At 62.1% G+C, this 22,113-nt stretch overlaps 3 protein-coding genes across 3 annotated transcripts; all 3 read left to right on the top strand.

Moving 5' to 3' along the window:
- Positions 1–273: 273 nt before the first annotated feature.
- Positions 274–2,949, top strand: LPMP_020110 (hypothetical protein; the record flags this gene model as incomplete). Its single annotated transcript, XM_010699854.1, has 1 exon — positions 274–2,949. One exon carries the CDS (start codon positions 274–276, stop codon positions 2,947–2,949), a length of 2,676 nt encoding a protein of 891 aa, XP_010698156.1.
- A 1,004-nt stretch (positions 2,950–3,953) lies between these two features.
- On the top strand, positions 3,954–4,667 carry LPMP_020100 (hypothetical protein; the record flags this gene model as incomplete). Its single annotated transcript, XM_010699853.1, has 1 exon — positions 3,954–4,667. One exon carries the CDS (start codon positions 3,954–3,956, stop codon positions 4,665–4,667), a length of 714 nt encoding a protein of 237 aa, XP_010698155.1.
- A 1,370-nt stretch (positions 4,668–6,037) lies between these two features.
- On the top strand, positions 6,038–20,827 carry LPMP_020090 (phosphatidylinositol kinase related protein, putative; the record flags this gene model as incomplete). The annotated part of the gene is made up of 1 exon (XM_010699852.1): positions 6,038–20,827. The coding sequence occupies one exon, from the start codon at positions 6,038–6,040 to the stop codon at positions 20,825–20,827; it is 14,790 nt and encodes a 4,929-aa protein (XP_010698154.1).
- Between the last annotated feature and the right edge of the window lie 1,286 nt (positions 20,828–22,113).

Raw genomic sequence — 22,113 nt, 5'->3', positions numbered from 1 at the left:
CACATCACCTCTGCGCTGGCCCATTGCGAGCAGCACACGTTCTGTACACTTATTCACACTTTCGTGTCTGTGCTTGTCAGTGTTTTGGGCTTTTTCTAAGTAGTTTACTGTTGCTGCTTGGCTGCACTTCATTGAGCTTAATCGGAGTGTTCTGCTCCCTCTTCCCTACTCTCCCCGCTGCGCTCGCTCTGCAGGGCGTGGCGCTGGTAGTCGTCGTTCTCTTCGTAATCGTCCATCCCCCTTCCCCAAGATCGCTATTGGCGCTAGCGAAAGATGGAGTTCCGCTGGGCGGCGGAGGGTAACACGGAGGAGCTGCGGCAGTGGCTGCGTGAGCACCCTGAGCGGGTGAATGTGCCGGCGAAGGGCTCCAACATGACGCTACTGTACACGTGCATTTCCAACGTCAACCGCACTGACTTGGCCTCTATCCAAGCGGGGTACTCCGGCTACCTCCGTACTGTGAAGATGTTGTGTCAGGAGTATAAGGCGGATGTGCTTGCCAGGAACGGCAGCAACCACAACACAGCCCTTCACCTTGCCGCTTCCATCGGTGCGACTAGCATCGTGCGCTACCTGGTAGAGTCACTGCAGACACCAGTGGGATGCACCAATGCGTTCGGTGAACGACCCCTGCAGTTGGCTGAGCGCCACGGGCACACGGAGTGCGCTAGTATTTTGGCAGCCGCAACTCCTACAGCGGCCGTAGCGCAATGCCAACAGTCAGTGGGCGACTGTGCCATGCCATCGGAAAAAGCGCCGTTAGGTGGGCCGTACATCGGCACCAGCGGGATCCCTAGTGGAGGAATCGGCCGATTCCAGAAGCTCGCTATTTCGGACAGCGACGACGACGACGAGAAGCCAAGCCAAAATAGCAATAGTAGAGGGGCTCCGGTCCACCGCGCCAGCGGCTTTCCCTTTCGTCAGCCCGGTGACGGCGCCGGCCCGTTCTTGCCGGCCACACAACTCAAGCAAGGGGGCGGTAGCGGCACCCGCACTGCACCGTCTTCTGTTGTGGATGGCAGCCCCGCCTCTCTATTACCCGGTGAAGCGCATTCAGCACTGCAGAATCGCAACTTGAATGGGTCAAGGAGCGGTACCACGCCAACCAGCTTCACCCCTTCAACGCCCATTGGCGCTTTGTCCAACTCCACCACTTTCTCAGGTCTGCCGCCACCTGTGCGGCCGCGTAAAGAGTATGACATCTCCGACTCTCGCATCTTGGCTAACCCAGACCTGCAAGGCTTCCGCTTCGCCTACGGTGACGGATTTAGGTACATCCAGTGCAGCGACCACTACGAGATTCGCGGCATCCTGCCCTACACTTACCGCGGCACGGTGTACTACACCCCGGTGATCATCTCAGTCTACGCACCTGTCTCGGGGATTGACTCAGCGGAGAACACGATAAGCGTCAGCAACGCTGCTGATGCAGCTCTCAACGAATCCAACAAGTTATCTGCATCCCTGGCGTCTGCCAACGCAAGCGCGTCGCAGACGGTACTACGGGCCTCATGCGTGAAGGCAAAGACAGGCGTGTACTGCCGCTACCGAGTGTGCCTCAATATAGAGAACCTCAACGGCTTCGCCATTAGTCGCAAGGCCGAGTACGTTGACCCGATCAGCGGCGCCATCATTCCCGCACCCGGGGATGACAAGTACCAAACGCTGACCGCGTACATACGCAACGTGGTTGTGCGTAACTTCGAGGCGATGCCGCCTCTCATTGTGCCGTCGAGCATCTACGCCTTCCCCTCACGGCCCAACATAAGTCAGCTGGGCAGCAGTGGTAGCACCGACGTCTACCGTCACCACCACTCCCACAACGCACCGTTGTTCATGAGAAACGCGTTACCGAACCGCTCTGCGGAGCACCTCCGCTGCGCCACTGTTCTCCGCGATCTGTCAAAGTTTGGTGACGGCCTCGCGCGGTACTTTCCGGCGAAGCATCGCATCGTCGCTTACGTGCCCATTTTTAGCGAGCACAAAGCGGCGGTACTAGCGATACCGAAGGAGAGGCCTTACGCCACTACCGTCGGACAAAGCCCGTCACTCACCGCTGCCAGCACTGCCGCTGCGAAGACCTGCTCGGCAGAGGTCACTGTTTCCACCGCTGGGGGCAAGGCTGGGGTGACGCATCAGGTGGCTGTAGAGGCGGTGGCGGAGCTGCAGGTGCGCGTGGTGCTGCAGTTCTCCCCGACTCGTATCGGTGGCACAGCGGGTGAGAGTGGCGGTGCTCACGACAGCGAGGCTTGCGTCTATGCCAAACCGCCGCGCCTATACTTAGTTGATGCGGCGACCCGCCCATTGGGGCCCTTCCTCGATGGTGCGGCGTTTGCCACCACCACCGCCGCCGCTGTCACTGGGGCACCCGCGTCCCCGTCCTCCTCCCCCTCCCTCACTGGGCAGTGCTTCGCCGGCATCATCAAGGACAGGGAGACGGGAGAGGTGACACCAGAGCTCCTTCCGCTTTCACAAGAGTTGTGGAGTGCCAACGGGTCTGTTTATGATGTTCTTGTGGAGCTGCAACGCGTGCTGAGAGGCGTGCTCGAGTCCTTCGCCATGAGCTACGCCGGTGTGAAGGGCACCTCACTGCAGGAGAGTCTGCAGCAGCAGCCTTTGGGTTCCAGCGACCGCAGGGCAGGCGCGCCACGGAACGCGCCGGCAGCGCCCTTGACACTGAACAGCTTCATGACACCGACGATGCAGGGTCAGCCGTTCCTGACAGAGGTGAGCGGTGATAACATCAGTGCTCCTCAGAGAAGCAGCGCCGGGTGTTGTCTCTATTGCATGCAGATGCTTCAGCCATCCCGCATTCTGCTGCAGCCCTGCGGACACAACGGACTCTGCGGCCTGTGCGTGCAGCGGCTGCAGAGCCACTGCCGAGAGGAGGTGTTCGCCTGCCCCGTGTGTCGTGGTGCCGTCCGGGATGTGCTGGAGATATTTCTATAGCAGAAAGCGGTCGCGTGTGATGTGACGCCCACCCTTCTTTCCCCTCGGGGCCTTTATCTGCCACTTAAGGCCTCCTTGCTTCAGACCTCGACTCTCGTTTGTTCTTCCTCCCCTTCTCTCTCTCTCTGTGTGTGAGCCCTTTCCAAAGGTTGTGCGCGTCTTCTTTCCCCTTTCCCTTCCCCGGTGGACCCTCGCTGGATGCTGTTCGCTTTTTGATAGCCCTCCTCCTCCCCCTGTGTGTGTGTGTTGGTCCCCCCGTCCGCGACGATACCGAATAGGGGGTTGGGAGAGGAAAAGGGGGAGGAAAAGGGGGAGGCGGATTGTGCTGTGGGTGTGTTCTGCGCGTTCGCTCGTTTGCGCCTTTACTGTCTCCTCCCCACGGCCACCATCTCGCCGTTGTTTCTCTTCTTCGTTCTTGCTTGGTGTCACCCCCCCCTCCCCCACTCTCGTGAGCACGAGAGGGAGCTGAGAAGTAAAGGAAAAGAGGCAGCAATGTCAGTGCTTTGATGCTTTACACCCCCTCCTCCCTTGGTTGTGAGCCATTTTGTCTGTGCACTGCCACAGCCTCTGAATATTCTCCTCCTCTCTCTGCGCCTATTCGCCGTTTCCTTGCCAACTGTGAAGTCCTGTGCAAAGGAAACGCATTGCCTTCCCAATGAATATCCATCAATGCTGCCTCGCTGCCGTCGTGCGATATTGGGGCGGGGGGGGGGGGGAGGCGGAGCACACCTTCCCCTCCCTAGTCTTTACGTGAGGGGTGGGGGGATAGCGATTATGTCAGGAGGCGAGAGGGTTCGGCTGAGGGCAATGGATTGTGACGCCTCCATAATGGCAGCCCCTCCCCCCTGATGCGGTATTTGACCGTCTGCTGGTTCACCCTGTTCCTCTTCATTACTCATGCTCCCACCAACCCCACCCCCTGCCTCCCCCGCCCTGTCACCCCCCTGCCTCCCCTGCCTCCACCACGTGCGGCTTACGCTCACAGAGCACTTCCGGCGCGAAGAATGGCCTCGAGTCCGAATGGCACCGCAAACCTCTACGACCCCATCGAGGTCGCTCGGGCGAATCCGTACTTCAAGCGGAACCACATGGGGCAGGTGACCTGTACGCTCTGCGGCATCTACTGCCCCGAGGAGAACAACTTCCTCAAGCATATCGCCGGCAAGACTCACACGCTGCAGCTGGAGCGGCGCCAGCACAAGGAGCTGCGCCACCTTCGGCTGCAGGAGGAGGAGCGACTAAACACTGAGGCGGAGGAGCGTGCGCGTAAAGAGGAGGCGCTACTGGCGCTGAGCGGCGGCCCGGTGGCGGGCAGCAGCACTGACGCGTTGAGCTCGGCTACTGCTGCTGCCGCTGCGAATGCCCGCTTCGGTACTCCGCTTTACTCCTTCCGAACGGAGCACGACGAGGTAGCGTATCGCACCAAGGTCTGGGTCGAGGTGATATTCACACAGGCCGAGGAGGGTACACGCCCGCTTCACCGCTGGCTGTCTGCCCGCGAGCAGCACGTTGAGAGGCCGGCGGACGACTACTTTGTCTATCTACTCTTTGCCTGCGAGGGGTACGCCACGATTGCGCTGAAGTTTCCTGCAAAAGTGAACCGCTCTCAGCCGCGAGACGTGCTGGAGGAGACGGACGGCAGCACGTCCGAAGCGTACTGGTGCTCCTGGGACCCCTTGAAAAAGCTCTACTCGCTTTTCTTCGTACTCAGCCGCTAGCGCAGTCGGTGGCGCGTGTCTGATGGATCGGGAAGGGCACGCGCGCTCGCCCTGGTCATGGAGCGGCTACCGCCCTCCTTTTTTTCTCCCTTCTCTCTGCAGCGAGGAAGAGGGCCACGGACCGACCCACGCGCAGCTGATGAGCGTTTCCATTTCTCTGCGTTTGTGCGCGCGATTCGCGGCTGTTGTTGTTGTTGTCGCTTTTATTCTCGTGTTTCGCTATGTTTGCTAAGTGCCGATGCCAGGGACGAGTTGGTGAGGGGGGGAGCAGTGAGAGAGGTGAGGTGGAGTGGGGTGGGAGCGAGTCCACTGCCCCTACGTACGTTCGGTGCGTGTCTTCATCTCGCTCGCTCTCTCTCTCTCTCCCTCTCCCTCTCCCTCTCCTCGATTCACTTTGGGGCTTACTTAAGAACAGCGGCTACCGTGCGTAGTAGTCTTACGGGGACACCCCCTGCGGGAAACGCTCAGCTTACGTAGGGGTTATGTGCTGCACAGCCTCCGTGGCGACGGGGCGTCACTCGATGCCGTTGCCTGATGTGTTTTATTTGGTCGCCCCATACGCGCCTCGCCAGGGTGCGCGAGTGCCCAGTGCCGCATGTGCCGCCTTCGAACTATCGCTTCACCTCACTGCACACCTCTGCCCCACACTATTGCTCATTACTCACGCGCTCTGCGTATTTTTCAGTCAACCAGCTGCAGAGGGAGGAGAGCGCAAGCGAAAACCCACAAGAGAGAGAGAAGTAGCGAGGCAAGGAGGCGAGTAACGAAGAGGCCACTAGAGATTGAGATTGAGATCGAGAGAGCTCGCGAGCTTACTCCTGGCACGCTCCAGGGAAAAGCGTACGAGCCTAACGGTAACACACCCACACACGCACACACCCACACCCACACACACACACACGTCCACACACACACCCACACAGACACACCCACACACCCACACACACAGACAGAGAGAGGTACGACACAGATTCGCCGTGTTTATCGACGCGGCCCCCCTCCCCCTTCCCCCCTTGCTCTCTCCCTTTGTTTCTCCTGCCCGTGCTCCTTTTCATTCGGGCTCTGCAGCTCTGTTGCGCTTTGTCGTGCTCGGCGAGCCTCCTTCTCTCGCCGAGGAACGTGTCCTGCGCACCACCGGTGACGACGTGGTAAAAGTTCAGAGGCGCACTGGCGGGCGTACTTCATTTACCTCCGTGTGAGGCAAGCAGAGCAACGAACGCGCGAGGACATAGGCTCCGCCTTCTCTCTCGCTCACCCCCTCCTTGCTGCAAGGGCAGCAGCGACGAGGCCAACAACCCACCTCCCACGCATCACTGGCCAATTCACCTGGCAGCCGCCCTCCTCCCCCGACCTGCTCAGTCTCTGCAGACATGGAGTCGTTTCTCGCCAACGTGGACGGCGCGCGCCTCAAGGCGCAGCTAAACAAAATTATCGCAGATGTGAACGCCGTCACGTCCGACGCGGCCACGGGTGTTTCAGCCAAAAGCACCGAAGAGGCGGGTCAGTGCATTCTCGAGTTCGCGAAGTTTTTCGTGTCGGTAGCAGAGCAGCACGGCACCACTCCACACGCGGTTCTCGGCCAACACATCGTCTCCAACGTGCTTGTCTTCGTGCTAGAGCAAATTGTAAAGCCAAATCTCATGACGTACTGCCGCGTCGCGGAAAAGAATGCCGCAAGCGCCGTGGCTGTTTCTGAGGATGCCATCAATGCATCACGCGGTCGAGCGGCGCAGCTCCGGTCCGGGACTGCCTCGGTGGCCACCGGACGTCGTGACGCGCTGGAGGCGCGACGGCGGCGCCTGCGGGGCGACATTATTCGTCCCTTCACCCAACTCTTCCAGAGTCTGCACACCTCACTCGCGGAGGAGGGTGAGCCACTAATGTCGTGGGGCGCGGGGGCTGGCAGCACCACACTGGGCGGAACACGGAGCGCCACTGCCTTGCACGCTGGTGGCGTGCATGACGAGCTTCTAGCAAGCGCATCGGTTGGCGGCGCTCCACCGAAGTCCTCTTCGACGTCGGAATGGTTTCACAGGGGTGAGCAGCGCGCAGGCGAACATGGGGCCCCGGAGGACGTCTGGGGTAGGGGCGACGATGCCCACGACGACGGTCTGTATCTCAGCAGCTTCCGTGGCGAGTTGAGTCAGGCGCCGCTACTGTGGAAGAACGCGTCCCCGCTCAGTATTCTCTGCAATCACATTCTCGAAGTACTCGAGAGTGAATGGCTTGTCGCTGTGGTTGGCGCTGACTATGCGGGACTTCTGATCGAGGTGCTTCGGTGGTCCGGCTACGCCCGCCTGATCACGCCGGCATTCCTGGTGCGTCTCTCACAGCGCCTTGCCACGTTGATACAACGCGTGTGTGTGGAGGAGGAGACCAACACTGACGTGTTCATGGTGGCCCCGAACCTCGTAGCTCAGGAAGTGCCTGGCGGGCGACTCTGGGTAGCTGCGCCATGCGCTGACGACGCATGCGTGTATGCGCAGGTACTCATGCGACTCTGTGCCCTTCCGCAGATCACCACAGCCTACCCGCCATCGTCGTCCATGGCGGCTGATGCTGGCAGGCATGGGGATGGCGATGCCTTAGCGGCATTGACGTTGGTGCGGCGAGTGATCGAGGTGGTGAAGGAGCGGCATCGGGCCCCAACACCGGATCTACGGCTAGAGGCCTACTGTATCGCGGTGCTTCGTCAGCTTTGCCATCGGTTTCGCTACGACCACCCCACCGCCGCCCGCGCCCCGGTCGAGGTGGTAAAGCTGCTCTGTGACTTCTTCTTCCTTCCGCACCACACGCCCCGCCACGATGTGTGGCGGCTGGAGACGATGCAGTTTATGACAGTCATACTCTCCGTGGCATTTGCCGACGTTGTAGGCGAGGAGCTGTGGCAGGACGTCCACGCGCACAGCCGCCGTACAGCCGCTGATGCGGCGGACGCTGTGACAGCGATGGCATCGCCGGCCGCACACGACATGCTCGACAGAGCTGAGACCAACGAAGGTGTCGACTTGGTAGATCGAGGAGGTACATCCGGTGTTGCAGCTGCGTCGAGTGCGTTGCTGCGGCCGCCAACGAGGAACCTCCTTGTTCTCCTTCACCAGTCTGTGCTTCCGACGATGCACCTTATCTTCACACAGCACCGACACGCATACAGTTTCACCTCTCGTCGAGAGCTCTTCAGCTTTCCCTGTTCGCCACTGCAGGAGGTATTCGACTTTGGCGCCGTTGTGCTCTACATCGCATCTGCTACGCATGGTGCCTACTGTCGGTGGAAGGCTGCACGGGAGAATCGTAGCCGCAGCGGCGGCGGGCACACCGCGCACTGTGGCATGGTAGTCGGTCAGGCGAATGACGAGGCGGAGGATGACGAGGACGAAGAGAAGACGCGGCACGACTGCACTAGATCTCAGGCGAGGCGAGCAGACAAGCGTCTTCGAGGGATTGAGCCAGACTACGTCGACGCGAGGGATGGAGTAGTAAGGGGCAGTACCGATGATGCGCCAGACGCTCCACGAATTCCGCCACCGGCGACTCCCCACCCTGCTGAGCTCCTGGTTGACGCCCTGCAAGAGGAGTTTTTCATGCCTGTTGGGCCGCTGGAAAGCGACACCGTCGCTACTACTGCTAGCTCCAGACACGATGACCAGCAGCAACCTCCGCAATCTGCCGTCACTCGTGCTCGACGGCGAACCAGTGGCACCCCATTGGTACTCCGCTTCGGCAGCTCGAGCATCCGTACCAGCAGCGCCACTGTACAGGACGTCGTATCCGACACGGCTCTCTTCCTGCTGCACCTCTTTGCCCAGCCGTGCGCGACGCTGCGGGTGCCGGAGACCGTCGCCGACCGCCTTGTCGAGGATGTGCTCCTTCCACTGTGCGGTCACTTTAGGCTTCGACTGGGGCCGCTGCTCCTCGCGGCGGTGAAGGCGGTGGCACCGCACTGCCGTCTATCGGCGCAGCACTACGCCTTCGCGGTGGTGGCGCGACGCTCTCTGCCGACGGCGGCAACGCCAGCGGTAGCGCCTTGGGCGGGCCGTACGGGCGGTGTCAGTGACAGTGCTGCCTTGATCGTTCGGCATGACGAGGACGCGCTCGCTCCGTCTGAGCCGGTCTATCAAGTGCTGGTCGTCCTGCTCGAACAGCACCTCCACCGCCGGTACGAGGTAGCGTTGTCTTCAGCCGCACCAGATAGTGCGCCGAGGAGCGGTGGTCTTGCGGGTGCCTCCGGCAGTGGGCATCTACCGGTGTTGTCTGGAGCTCTGCTGAGCGGCTTACTGGTTTCCTGGGGCGACCACCATCGTGCTCTCATTCAGCGCGCCGTTGCGCAGCTTCGTGCGTGGGAGCGGGACATGCGCCGCGTATGCGAGGGGGTAGGCGCAACCGCATCGCCCACCGGTGTGGCTGGGGAGTGTACGCGGCTGGACACTACCGTAAACGCTGAGAAGCGCTCGCACGCCGTGGGCGGTGTCTACGACGCGCATCTTCCCGTGCTCTCCGCCTCGCTGGTGCTGCTGCTCACCCGCTTTGCCACGCTGGTGCAGTGCACACGGCTGTGGGAGATGACCCTCCCCCCGTCCCCCTCCACCCAGGTAGACTCTGGGACGATGGAAGCGGAGCCGCAGCGACCCCACGTGTTGGACGACGATCACGCAGGGGACTTCAGCGACGGTCCTTCGGGAGACATCGGCCTCCTCTTCTTGTGCCATGCAGCCGCCAATACAACGTTTTTCTTTGGCTCTGCGCAGGCCATTGCACGCGCATCGGATGGTGGCAGCGGCAGCAGTGACGTGGCCGGTGGAGGTGCACCCTCCGTCAGGCAGGCAGGCGGCGTCGGCGCTGATATCCTGGCGGGAGCAAGCGTCTCCCTAGGGGCGAGGAGCTCGCTGAGCGGAGTCGATACGATGGCACCCCTCTCTGCTCCTCAGTTTATGGCATGGCTCGGCTTAGCGGAGACCTACGCATGCACGGCACTGCGCATGTGTCTCGCGCGCCAGCAGGTGGCGGAGCGGATGGGGATGGCGGCCTCCATGCAACTTGGCCAAGGGATAGCACTGAACGGCATCTCCTCACTCCCCACTTCATCCGAGGCCATTGCACCCCGCCTGCGAGGCCCCCTTCGCTATGAGGTGAGCGCCTATGTTGAACATGTGTGTACGCTGCTCGATGCGGCCGTGACGTCACCGTCGTCACACGTCCCTGGAGTGCTCTGCGACGCAGCTGACGCGCAGTGGATGCTTCGGCTGCCATCCCGAATGAGGACTGGTCGCGCTGATGTGCAAGACGGCAGTGTCTCGGCGGAGGACGTGGCGGCCGAACTGGACAAGGATGGGAGAGCAGGCACGGACGTGGCTGCGTTCAGCATAGGTGCGTCAGAACACTCGATGCCAGCACCTCGCCGACCAGTGCCACGGGCGTTTCAGATGATGTTGACACTGAGTGTGCAGGCGTCTGTCGCATGGCTTATGAGGCGTGCCCAGCTGAGGCACGCGCTCGCAGAGTCGACGGCTGCCGTTGTATTACAGCATGAAGCCAATCACAATGGAGGCGGTGGCCCACCAGATGCTCACACCGCCGTGCGGCTGGGCTTGGATGCGTCATCGATGGCGCTCCCGTTGAGTGTACAGTGTGTACAGTTTTTGCATCTCTTACTGCGGTGGCGGCGCGCTGGACTCTGGTCACCACCTGAGAAAAACGCGTGCGCACGTCACCGCTCCGATGCAGCGGATGAACGTGGTGTTGCTACTGCTGGGGTGGTGAAGGACACACCACCTGTGCACTCAGTGGCGGGTGGCACAAGGCTCAGCGCAGCAAGCGGGTGCCCTGAGGGCGCTACCGAGGTTGGTGGCGGCACCGCCACTGACCTCGACGTAGGCGAAGAGGCCTCGGCCGCTCGTGCAGATTTGTGTTTGCTGTGCGCCTCTCCCAACCTCTACGCGGCGCCTCTCTCTCTACTGGAGCGCTTCTCTGCTGCCGGCGGCGGCCGCCTCTACTACGCAGTGCTGTGGCTGTGTCATCATGTCGCGACAGAGCTCGACCACGCACACGCGGTTGACGCGTCTTTTCCGCTCTGGACGGCTTTGCATGTCATGTATCGCGATGTCGGCACAGTTCTGCTGGACCCGGCCTTTGCCTGTGTCGACCCTCAGCGCACGATTGTACAGTTTACCGCCACGCTGACTGCGCGAATCTTCGATGATGGCGTGCGTGGACTCAGTCGATGGCGCCCCTCTAACCCAACCTCTCGGGAGGTGTCGCGCATTGTGGCGGTATCGCTGTACCTGTCGGTGGACACGCTGCGCACGGTGCTGCGAGCCTGCTCACGCACGCGCATCGGTGCCTACACTGCGGAGCCACTAGCGGACATCTCCGCGATTTGGCGCATCGTTGTGGCCATACTGCAGGAGCAGTCCCTCCTTGACGCGGCTAGTGCAGATTCAGATGCGGCACGCAATGCTGCTCGAGGACACAGCGAAGGCGATACCGCAGCCCTGGACGATGTCGTACTGCCGAACCAACACCGACTACTTCAAAAATTCCCTTTCCTGCCGACGGTGCTGCTGGCGCTCCCAGCTATGCTGCGCCTCCTGGCACTCCTCGGCTGCTTGCCGCCACAGCAGGCGAGTGCGTCCACAGGCGCCGCTGCAGATGGGCAATGCTGCCGGGCTGTAATACAGGTCCTGCAGGTGCTGTTTGCGCGCTACCGCTATCAGCTGGGCCCAGGTCTATGCAGCGGCCTCCTCTGTGGCGCCGTCGCTGACATCCGGTGGTCGGTCCAGCGCCGATGCCCTGCGACCATATGGGACGGTGGCGAGCAGCGGGGCTGGCAGGGGTGCAGCGAGGCAGCCGCGTTCCTCTACGCACACGGGGGCCGCCTTTTGGAGCTTTGGACAGCTCAGCTCACAGATGACAGACGCGTGGATATGCCAGTCTGCACTCCTGCCTGGCAGTGCGCGCTTCTTCAGGCGGCCTTCACGGTGCTGCCACGCTGCGAGCCAGCCGTGGCCGAAGTGCTGGGCCGCTTTTCTTTTGAGTTTCTCGCCGAGAAGACGCCGTATGCGGTGCGTCACCACGCGGCGCTGCAGGTCGGCGCGTTATTCCGCGCCTTTTCTGCTCGGCGCGCACAGGTGTTTCGCACTCTCCTCACGAAGGCACGTGACGGCATGTTTTCCTCCACCCAAACACTCTGCTCGACGAGCCTGCTGGCCTTGTCAGAGGCCGTTCGAGCAGCTCCGGAGCTTCTGGAGGACGTGCTGTACACCCTGCTTGAGTGCTGGGCGACCCGCGGTTTCACGCACCATCGACTCGTGGTAGAGTGTCTTGAGCGGCTGTCGGTGTGGGTGCTGGAGAGCGCCGCTTTGGAGGTGACACAGGTGAGTGGCGCATCGCTGCCGCGCTCGCTGCCGCGCTCGCTGCCCTACACTCACCTATGCCGAATGCATGTCCGGCCCCTCCTTTTCATGTGGCTGTGCGAGTACCGCCATCCTCAGGCAGCGCTGCCGGTGGAGTGTTTCGGCTACGCGACCCAAGCCGCGTTTGTCGAGCATCACCTCTCCGAGCTCTCCCCTCTGGCGCTGCTGCTCATGACCGAGTCGACGGAGGCGCAGTGGTCCCTCTTCGCGACGCGCCGCGGCGGGGGCGATTGCACGGCCGTCTCCGCAGACAATGCCCTCTACGAGCAGCTGATTTCCACATACGCTGATACGCTCGCGAAAAAGATGCAGGAGGAGCCCAAACGTGCTGGAGAGGCGCTGACTGCAGCGAGACGACGTCGTCGAACGGAGGTAGGCGGCAGTGAGGCGACCGCTAAGCAGGACGAGGCCACCGCCGCGGAAGCACAGCATAGTGCCGCTAACCTGCCAGACGTGGCAGCTCTCCACCGCCTCGCTCCTCTGTGCCTGCTGCTGACGTACTTACCAGACATTTTGGCGCAACTCCTCGTCCTCACGTCTCACGCGCTGGTGTCATCTTTTACTGGTGACGCTGCGGGTCTCGTTCACTTCGGAGAAGCAGAGGACTCCCGCAAACACATCGGCTGGCCCCGTCGTGTGAGCCACGTGGAGACTGCAGCCGAACTCCGCGGCGGTGGCGGCGCCCACTCGAGTCATGTAGACGCATCGGACTTGACGCCAGCGTGGACTTCTGTGGCACAGCGGTGCTTATACTGGCTCGAGGCCCAGTTCAACACGGCTGAGGCGACGTTGTTGGTGCAGAGCGTGAACCTGGTTCTCGCTGGCCACCGACACATGAGCAGTACTTTGGCACAGCCACTGTTCAGCGCCGCCGCCGCACGGGCAGTCTTGTGTAACCCCACCACGGCGTCGAACGCAGCGGAGGTGCTCCTCTTCTACCTGCAGCATCACAGTGTGTGGCCACACAAGCGAGCTGCGTTCGACGTGCTGCTCGCTGCCCAGGCAGATGCCATTATAGAGGCCTTGGTGGGGCTTCACCGTCCCACTGCCGAGCCAGAAACACTTGTCTACGGAGCACCTGAGCAGCTGCAGCGCGCTCTCTCCTGGGTGGCCGAGAGGATCACCTCCGTGCCGTTGCTGAGAGTTGTTGGTCATGAGACTGGTATGCTGCTCGCAAGCTTGAACGAGGGCCGTGTGGCAGCGAGTGCTGAAGAGGACCCAACGCAAGGGTCGACCCCTGGTCAGACTTCGAGCGACCCAGCAGACTGGGAGGCGTATTGCCTCTCCTTGCTCGTACCCCCTGCAGTAGCGCCCGAAGGTGAGTTTAACTCGCCAATGATTCATGAGCCGAATGCAAGGCGATCTGTCGATCCTGCGTTCCTCACGGAGGACGTCATGACAGGGTTTTTTATGCAAGGCAACGGCACGTACCTCTACGCACTCCTGCACGCGGTGTACCGCAGCAGTGCGGGGCGGTTGTCTCTGGAGCTGCAGTTCCGCGCGCTTCAGCAACTATCCTTGCTAGCGCACATCTCCACTCACTGGTGCTCTGCTCGTGTGCTTGCTGAGCCACATGCCCTGCGGCTAGTGCTCACCCACCTTCTTCATTGCCTTCGGCGCTCCCCTGCGGCGGCGGCGCGGCGACTTGTCTGCGGCGCGCTGCTGCATGTCTGGCAGGTCGCCCGAATCGGCTGCCGTAACATTCAGCACTCCAGATGGGAAGGGTCTGCACCAGCATCCCAGCTCCGCCACTGCCGACTCATACTGGCGCGCAGCCTTGCACCTTTGGCGGTGGTGTCGCCGCTGATTGCCTCAACGTGGGCTGCGCTGTGCCGCAGCGACCCAGACCTGAAGCGATTTGACTGGCAGCAGGAGGCTCTCGCCTATCTTGGCACCGAGAGTGGGCGTGTGACGGGAGCCGCCGGCGAACCAAGCGCTGACAATGAGAGGCTACAGCCTGCGTGTCGCGTCGTCGACGTGGAGGAGCCCACAGATGACGAAGCAGAGAAGAATGAAGAGGATGCGGCGCGCAGTGGAGGTCTTGAGGGGTCTGCCGGCGGTGACGGCGGCCTGCAGCTCGAGGGGGAACAGTGGCCCTGGACGGTCTACGAGGCACATCGATCTTCATTTTTGGCGCCGCTCTCCCGCACGCGTGCGCGCGTCCGCCTTTTGGGGCTCCGGCGACTTCTTCGCTACGTCTCGGGGCACGACGAGGAGTGCGGTGGGGACGAGCCGGAGGACGCCCGGGATGCTGTGGAGGGATCGGGCGGCAACGTGGACGTGGACAGGCTCACCTCACCGGAGGGCTGTGCTGCTTCCATGCAGATGCGCCTCGCGTGCACTGGCGCCACGCCTCTGCCCCCCGCACCGCTGCTCCAAGATGTTACTGTCGCTGTGGACTCAGCTCAGGCGCTGCTTGTACGGTGCCTGCGTGTCGCATCGGTGTGCCTCCGTGCCGGCCACGTACCACCGGCTGCCGGAGGACCTACTGTGCATCGTCGCTCTCGCGCTCGAACGTGCGGCTCGCTACGACCAGCTGAGTTATCCGCGCTCGAAGTTCGCGCTGTCATGCTGGACACCATTCAGTATCTCTACTGCCTGTGCCACCTCAACATGGCGCCCTCCCCAACCGAATACGCGGCCGCACCGGATCGGCCTCACTTTCTTTCACCAATGTGTACGGCCGGAGAGGACACGCACGGTGCCAGCGCAGCAGGCCTGCAGATGCTGATTGAGGACGCGGCATCTGAGCAGCTACTCGCCGCCTTTAGGCTACTTCGCGCACTCTCGCTCTGTGTCGTGTTGAGCGGAGAAGCAGCCACGCTTCCTCGCTGTGCGGCGGCCGTATCAAGTGTCTCCTCAGCAGTGGGCTCTGCAGTAGAGTGGCTGAGGCATGGCGCACCACTCGACGGCTCTTTGGTCGGCACGCGCCTCGCGGCAAGCGAGTTTGCGATGACTGAGGACGGCTTCTCAAGCGGCCAAACTGCAGAGGGCATCGTTGCAGAAACTCTGGCACGTGCGTACCGGCATCAGCTGAGCACGTTGGAGCAACTTGTCTGGTGCACTGATGCAGACGCCGCCGAGCTGGGAAGGTGCGCGCTACGCACGTGGGTGCTGTGCATCGCGTTGAGTCTGGAGAAGACAAATGGGGCGGAACTGACAGGATCTGCAGGGACTCTGTCAAGCGTTGACGAGGCAGTTGCACAGCTCATTGTGAGCGCGTGCCTGCAGCAGGGCACAGTGCCATCCGTGGTCGCCGGGGAGCTTGCCGGGACGAGGGGCGGTGTGCCACTGGCATCTCTGAAAGCACGTGTCGGTTCCTCTCTTCAGCGGCGTCTTGTGTGGGTGACTCGTAGTAGCATGTGCGGCTCACCGGCACATCCATGGCACGGCGGAGGTGACGTGCTAGATGGTGCTGCTGACGCCTACCTCAGGAGCTCGTCTGTGTGGGCCCCGCTACGGCAGTGTCCGCCAAACCAGTGCGCCTTTCTGTGCCGCTTTGTCCTCGCCGCTGCCAACACTTATGGTATGCTGAAGAAGAGTCTGCTGTGGGCCTCGCTAGTGCCTCTGCTGATGGCGGAGTTAAGGGCTGTCGAGGGCCCTGTGGAGGTGCCAACGTCCACGACTGGGTCACCTGTGTGGGACATCGATGCCATGAGCGTAACATGCAACAGCGCTGGCCGCCATGTGCGCATTGCGGAGGAGCTGCTTCTCCCTGTGCTGCTGCATGCACTGTGCTTGCGCGAGAGCGAAGGGCATCGTGCAATTCGACAAGAGTGGAGCCGGCAGCTGGATCGGCACGTCTTTCAGCAGGCGGAGCGCTGCGCGCATACCGCACGCCTTTTCCTTCATGTTCTTGAGCAGTGCCGTGTGGTGCTACTGCGCGCCACGCGCCAACGTGGCCTCAAAGGAGCCACCGTGGTGCCGCCTGGTCGTGCCAAGGCAGCCCCCTGTTCCCTGGCAGCAGCGGCCTCAGGAGACGACGCCCAGGTCGAGGCGGTTCCCTGGCCATCGATCCTCGGCTCTGTTCCGTCCTTGCAGGACATGCAAGAGTGCTACTGGCTCGGCGACATTTCTGCAGTACGCCTTGCTCGTGCTGCGGTGCAAGTAGGCGAGCCGCATGTTGCTCTCCTCTTTTCCCAGCTCAGCGGCGAGTCTCTTTACGGACCGCGAACCGGCGCTGCAGCGCTCTGTAAGGAAGCGGAGACGACACGATCGGTCGTGATGCTTCGCGATGGTGCCAGTGCCAGCGAAGCGGTGCTGACAGTGTCAAGCGCACCCTACTCGGTGCTATTCCCGTTTGCCAAGCCTAGCGACTATCCCTCCAGCGCGTCTGTGTCGCACGCAGGCAATTCTGGCGTAGCCCGCAGCGGTGGCCGCGCCCGCGAACGCCACGACGCAGTACGGCAGAAGACTCGATTGTTTGCGGAGGACATATTCGACTTGTACGCGTCGGTGCAGGAGCAGCTAGATCTGGATGATGTCGTGGGGGTCTCGCTCATGATGCGGTTGCAGTCCTGCACACACACTCGACCACCCAGCAACGCTGTGCGATGGAGTCTCTTGATGGGCAGCAGCAATGCAGCTTGTGCAAGCTTCCTCGGCGCGGAGCGCAGTCGTTCCAGTGGCAATGTCATCCGCCGCGTCGCGCGTTACCGCGAAAGTGGCGTCGCCTCCGCAGTGTCCGCTGGCAGCGGGGTGGACGATGGACTAGGCGCTGCCCCTTCCGCGGCGGCTGCCTGGCTGGACGAGCTGCGTTTCTTGGAGGAGAGCGAGACCCGCCGCACCAACAGCAGTCTGTGGAGTGGTGACGACCCCAATGCTGGCGCGGGGGTTGATTACGAACTCGGTGGTGCAACTACAGATGCCGCAAGGCGCAGTGTCGCGCTGCGGAGTGACGTGCAGGGATGTCGACCTGACCCCTGGGCAGCACACTTACTGCGTGCTGCGCTTCTCCTTCAGCACGGCTTTCCCTCCACGGCATTGGACGTTTTACTGAGCCTGCATCCCGTCAAGCGGCAATGCGCAGCCGCCGTGTGGCATCGTAGCCACAGTGGCGCTGAGGAGTGTAGCGTCACGGGTGACGTGGTGCGCAATTTCTGTGTTCCTGAGAGCGCGGCCGGCAGCGGATCGACAATGCCAGAGGCGGCCGCTCTTTTCACAGGCACAGCCGGTGGTGCCGTCCACAACGCTGCTGCTGACACCGACACGGTGTCGTCGTGGACGTCTGCTCACGAGGCATCGCTGCAGGCCTTACTCGCTGAGGCCGCCTGGAAGTGCGGTCGGTGGTCCCGTGGCAGTGGAGGCACTCCCGGCTGCCCCCGCAACTGCCCAGCCGAGGGCGTGCCACGCGCGGTGCTCGATCGCCTTTTGCTGGGCGGGAATACGGCGGCGCCAGAGCCCCGTGCAGCGCCATTGAGGTCAGCGTCGTCTGGGGCGTTTTACGTTCATCTTCTCAATGCTTTTGCTGCCCTCACGAATGGGCAACCGCTGTTGAGCGTGCAGCACGTCCGCCGCGCCGAGTCGGCCCTGCGTCAGTGGCTGTCGCCCAGCGCCTTTGTGGCCGTTGTCATCGCCGCAGAGGCGCTCAATGAAGTACGCGACTGCGCGGTGCGCTTCATGGCAGCCCATTCAGCTGCGGGGAAGCGCAGTACGGGGGCGCCATCGCGTGGTCGTGGCGCTGCGCTACAGTGGAAGCAAGGCGACTGTGTAGTCAAGCTGCCCATGTGGCTTCAGAGCATAGCTGGCGGCTCGGTAAGTCGAGGGCCAGGCAGGGACGCTGCCGAGTTGGCGACTGCACAGGTGCCGTCCACTGTTGAATACACCTCCAGGAAGCTGCTGAACTCCGTACGCCACGCGTTGTGTCAGGTCTACGGTGATGGCGCGGCCTGGTATCAATTTATGCTTGGTGCGACAGAGCAGGCGCTGTTGAATCACGACGCGGCAACGGCGCACCGTTGGCTGAGGGACTGGAAGGAGCAGCACGCCAGAGGTATGGATGGCGAAGGTGGCCAGGCATCGCCATCATCAGCTATCAGAGACACCACCACCGCAGAGTCATGGGGTCACGAGGGCCAAGTGGGTCTAGTACTCCGTACGGCACAAGTTGCCTACGGCCTCGGCAAGTGGCAAGAGGCCTTAGCACTTCTTCAGCCAGCAGCAGCAGCAACAGCAGCGGTGGTGCCCGGGGAGGTAGACGCCACACACTCTAATGTCACCCTACTGCGTACCGCACCCTGGCATGCGCCCCAGGACCCGCGCGTGATACAGCAGCTGATGCTCTGGCACAGGGAACTCCAGCTGCTGCCGCCGTCGCAGCTCGTACGTGATCCATTTCTATCTCGTGCGGCGGCTTCTGACAACAGTGGCACCTGCAGTTTCTTGCTGGCGCGTCTGTGTCACACACTCGCCGACGACATTGCCGCTCGATTGACAAGCCACGAGCATCAGCAGCTCTGCGAGAGCGTGGAGGAGTCGAAGCGGCTCAAGGCGGACCTGGAGGCGCAGCTGGAGGCGGCGACGCAGCCAAGCATGGGACGAGCTGCTGTACCACTTCACCGTCCGCCCGGTGTGGCGGAGCTCGGTGCGACGGCTGGGGCCACGACTGTGGCGGTACTGCTTGGGCAGGCAAACTCCGGTAGTGTGGCACCTCTGAGAGGAGTGCGTGGTCGCTCTACTGTCCTTGATGGGACTGTTGGGGCCGTACCATTGGTACTCCTCAGCGAAGACCAACTGCGCGTCATACGGCGACGCATTCGGGAGCTTGCAGCTGATATCAAGCGGCTTGAAGACGAGTGGCAGCGCGAGAAGTCAAACTTTGGACTCTACCGCCGCAGCGCTCTAAACGCCTACTCACGGTTTCTACAGTTTCACCAAGCGGCACGGCAGGGTGCGGCTCGCGGCGTCACCGGACATGCCCACTGCGGCGCGGCTGCCTCCCCGGAGGTGCAGTGCCTGCCGGTGGACCATGAGGAGGACGTTGTGCACGCTGTGTTTGGGTTTGTGGAGCTCTGGCTGAGTGTCGCAGACATGGAGCCGGGCGGTGGCGAGGTGCTGAGCAAAGTGCTTGACAAGGCGGTGGAGCGAATTCCAACAGCAGTGTTTGTGCCTCTGGCGGGGCAGCTCACTGCGCGGTTAGGTGGCCAGCATGAAGGGGAGCGGCTGGCCTTCCTTGTTGCGCGGATCGCGCGTGATTACCCGATGCACATCGTGTGGCCGCTGTTGGCCCTCTACCACGGCCACACATTCGCCAAATCGCGAGAGGTCAACACACTGCACATGGCGGACGAGGCGAAGATCACAGCAGCGCGTCAGCTCCTCGCTGGGCTGGTCTCCGCACAGAGCACAGACAGCGGCGCAAGTCGCATTGACCACAGAGCATCGCCCGCCGCGCCGCTGTCGACCCAGATTCAGCACGCACAACTGCTGAGCTCAGCGTACCTGGAGCTGGCGTTTGACCGCAGCGCCACCACAGCTCAGACGGACAAGCGCCACACCATTGGCAAGGACTTCATGTTGGTCAAGGATGCGTGTCATTTGGTGATCCCCCCACCCAGCTCCGTGGACCCCTCCGTCATGCCTGCCGTTGCTGGAGGGGCCGCTCTCGCGGTGCCGTGTGTGTCGCGGTATCGCAACTACTTCACGACGCCTGGTGGGGTGAACGTGCCGAAGGTGCTGCAGTGTGAGCTGAGCGACGGCACTGTCGTCCAGCAACTACTGAAGGCTGGCGACGACCTGAGACAGGACGCACTCATTGGGCAGGTCTTCGCCACCGCCAATCGTCTGTTTCGTCGGCGCTCAGCGACGCGGCAGCTGCACATTCACACCTTCACTATTGTGCCACTGGCTCCAACGGCCGGGATCCTGCAGTGGGTGGAACACACCATTCCACTCGGCGAGTACCTGACGGGCCGTTATACAGGGAGGGAGGAGCTGCCTGGCGCTCATGAGCGGTACTTCCCTGGTGAGCCGACCACGCGGGAGTGCCGGGCGCAGCTGCAGAACGCCCCGCAGAGCAGCAAGTGCAAAGTGCTGCTGAGCCTGTACGAGAAGTTCACGCCCGCTCTTCACTACTTCTTCTTGGAGGAGTACTCGTCTGCCCCGGCGTGGGTGGATCGGCAGCAAACCTTCACCCGCAGCGTCGCTGCGTCGAGCATCGTGGGCTACGTGGTCGGGCTGGGCGATCGGCACATCAACAACATACTTCTGCAGAAGGGAACGGCAGAGGTGGTGCACATCGACCTTGGCATCGCCTTCGATCAAGGCAGGCTGCTGCCCGTGCCGGAGCTCGTCCCGTTTCGGCTCACACGCAACATCATCGACGGACTCGGTGTGCGTGGCACGGAGGGAAGCCTGTGCCCCTGTGCGGAGGCAGCGATGCAGCTGCTGCGCGGCAAGCGTGAGCTAATTCGTACGATATTGAGCTCCATCATGCACGATCCCTTGGCGCGGTGGGTCGTTGGCTCGCCAGCGCACCCGAGCCGCGTGATAGGTGACGGCGCCAACACCACCAGTGGTGACGGAGTCGGTGATGCGCCACAGTGCAGCAGTGCACGGCAACCTGCGCCTGTGCGGACGCATGGCAGTAGTGCCGATGCCGCCCGCACCCTTTCCCGTATCGATGCGAAGCTGCGCGGCTACGACGGTGGCGACATACTCAGCGTTCCAACGCATGTGCGCAGGCTGATTGAGGAGGCGCAGCAAGTGGAGCGTTTGGCGGTGATGTTTCCCGGCTGGTCACAGTGGGTGTAAGCCGCGGCTGAAGAGATACGGATGTGTGGCGGGCTGATCTGCGGGGTGGAGGTGGCCCGATCTGCTCTAGCTTCACTTCTTGATGCTTTTTCAGCTTCCGTGGCGATGGCGACGCGTGTTTTTCATTTGTGTCGTGGTGGCCGAGCGCATGAAGGGCAGGAGGGAGGGAGGGAGGGCGAGAGAAGGCTTCCGTGGCTGCGTGGGAGGGCTCTGCATTCTCCAAAGCTGCCTGGGTGCGGCTTCTTCTACACGGGGGCCGTGGTGCCCCCTCCTCTCTTTCCATGTGATGGCGAAGGCCCCCCACCCCCCGCTCCGTTGATGTGCCGCAGACGTTTTACTCAACGAAGGCGTGGGCGTTCGAGTATTTCTGTAGTCGCCCAACGCTTCACAGCTGCCCGAGGAAGGACACACATTTGACGCACTATACACCGCTGAGGGAATGCGCCAGCATTGCCCTTATCACGGAGTACGTGCATGCTGCAGTGCGACTGGCGGCTTGTCCTGCTTCACGCGCTCTCCCTCCCCTTCTCTGCAGGACTCGGTCTCTGCCCACCTTTGGGGGTCTCTATGATACACCCAAAGCTGTTGCATCTCCTCAAACACGGCCATATTTTAGCGTCGGTCCTGCGTGGATGCCCATTGCTCTTCCCTCTTTCTCTCTCTACGATGATGTATCCCCGCCCCCTCTCTACTCTGCTTCTCCACCGATCTCATGCTGGCTGTGCCGTTCTCTCTCTACCCCCATCCAGTCTCTTTCCTCTCTTAACTCGTGGACAGAGACAAGGCGGCGTGGAGACAAAGTCGCACGAAGAGGGAGAGCGCGCCTTCCTCAACTCGTCTTCCTCCCTCAATCCATCGCCCACCAGGTACGGCCGCACACACGCGCAGGCAAGTCAAAGAATATCTGTTAAAGCAACTAATGCGTAACTAAGGATCCCGCAACCCCTTCCATCACCACCACCACCATCACTGCTACTGTCAAGGGCGACGTCAGCTTTTCGCTCCTTTCTGTGCCCCCCCCCCCCCGCCCGCTTCCTCCGCAGCAGCTGGCCGGCTACGACTTAAATTTCACCGTCGTCGTCGGCACACGACCGACAGACCCGGCGCACTGTTCGCCTAATCCAACAAGGACAGCAGCCTGTCGAGTAGCGAGCGAGGCGCGTAGAGTTGACCGCGTCTCATTTTTCCCCTCTTTGCGTTGTGTTGGAACACTCACGCACGTGTGCGGCGGCGTTTGTCGGCCCCCCCTTTCGCCTCTCGCCTCCCTCTCCTTTCCCTGTGGGATT

Source organism: Leishmania panamensis, assembly GCF_000755165.1.
Source record: "Leishmania panamensis strain MHOM/PA/94/PSC-1 chromosome 2 sequence".
Taxonomy (NCBI): Eukaryota; Euglenozoa; class Kinetoplastea; order Trypanosomatida; family Trypanosomatidae; genus Leishmania; species Leishmania panamensis.
This window is presented reverse-complemented; position numbering and strand designations above follow the sequence as displayed.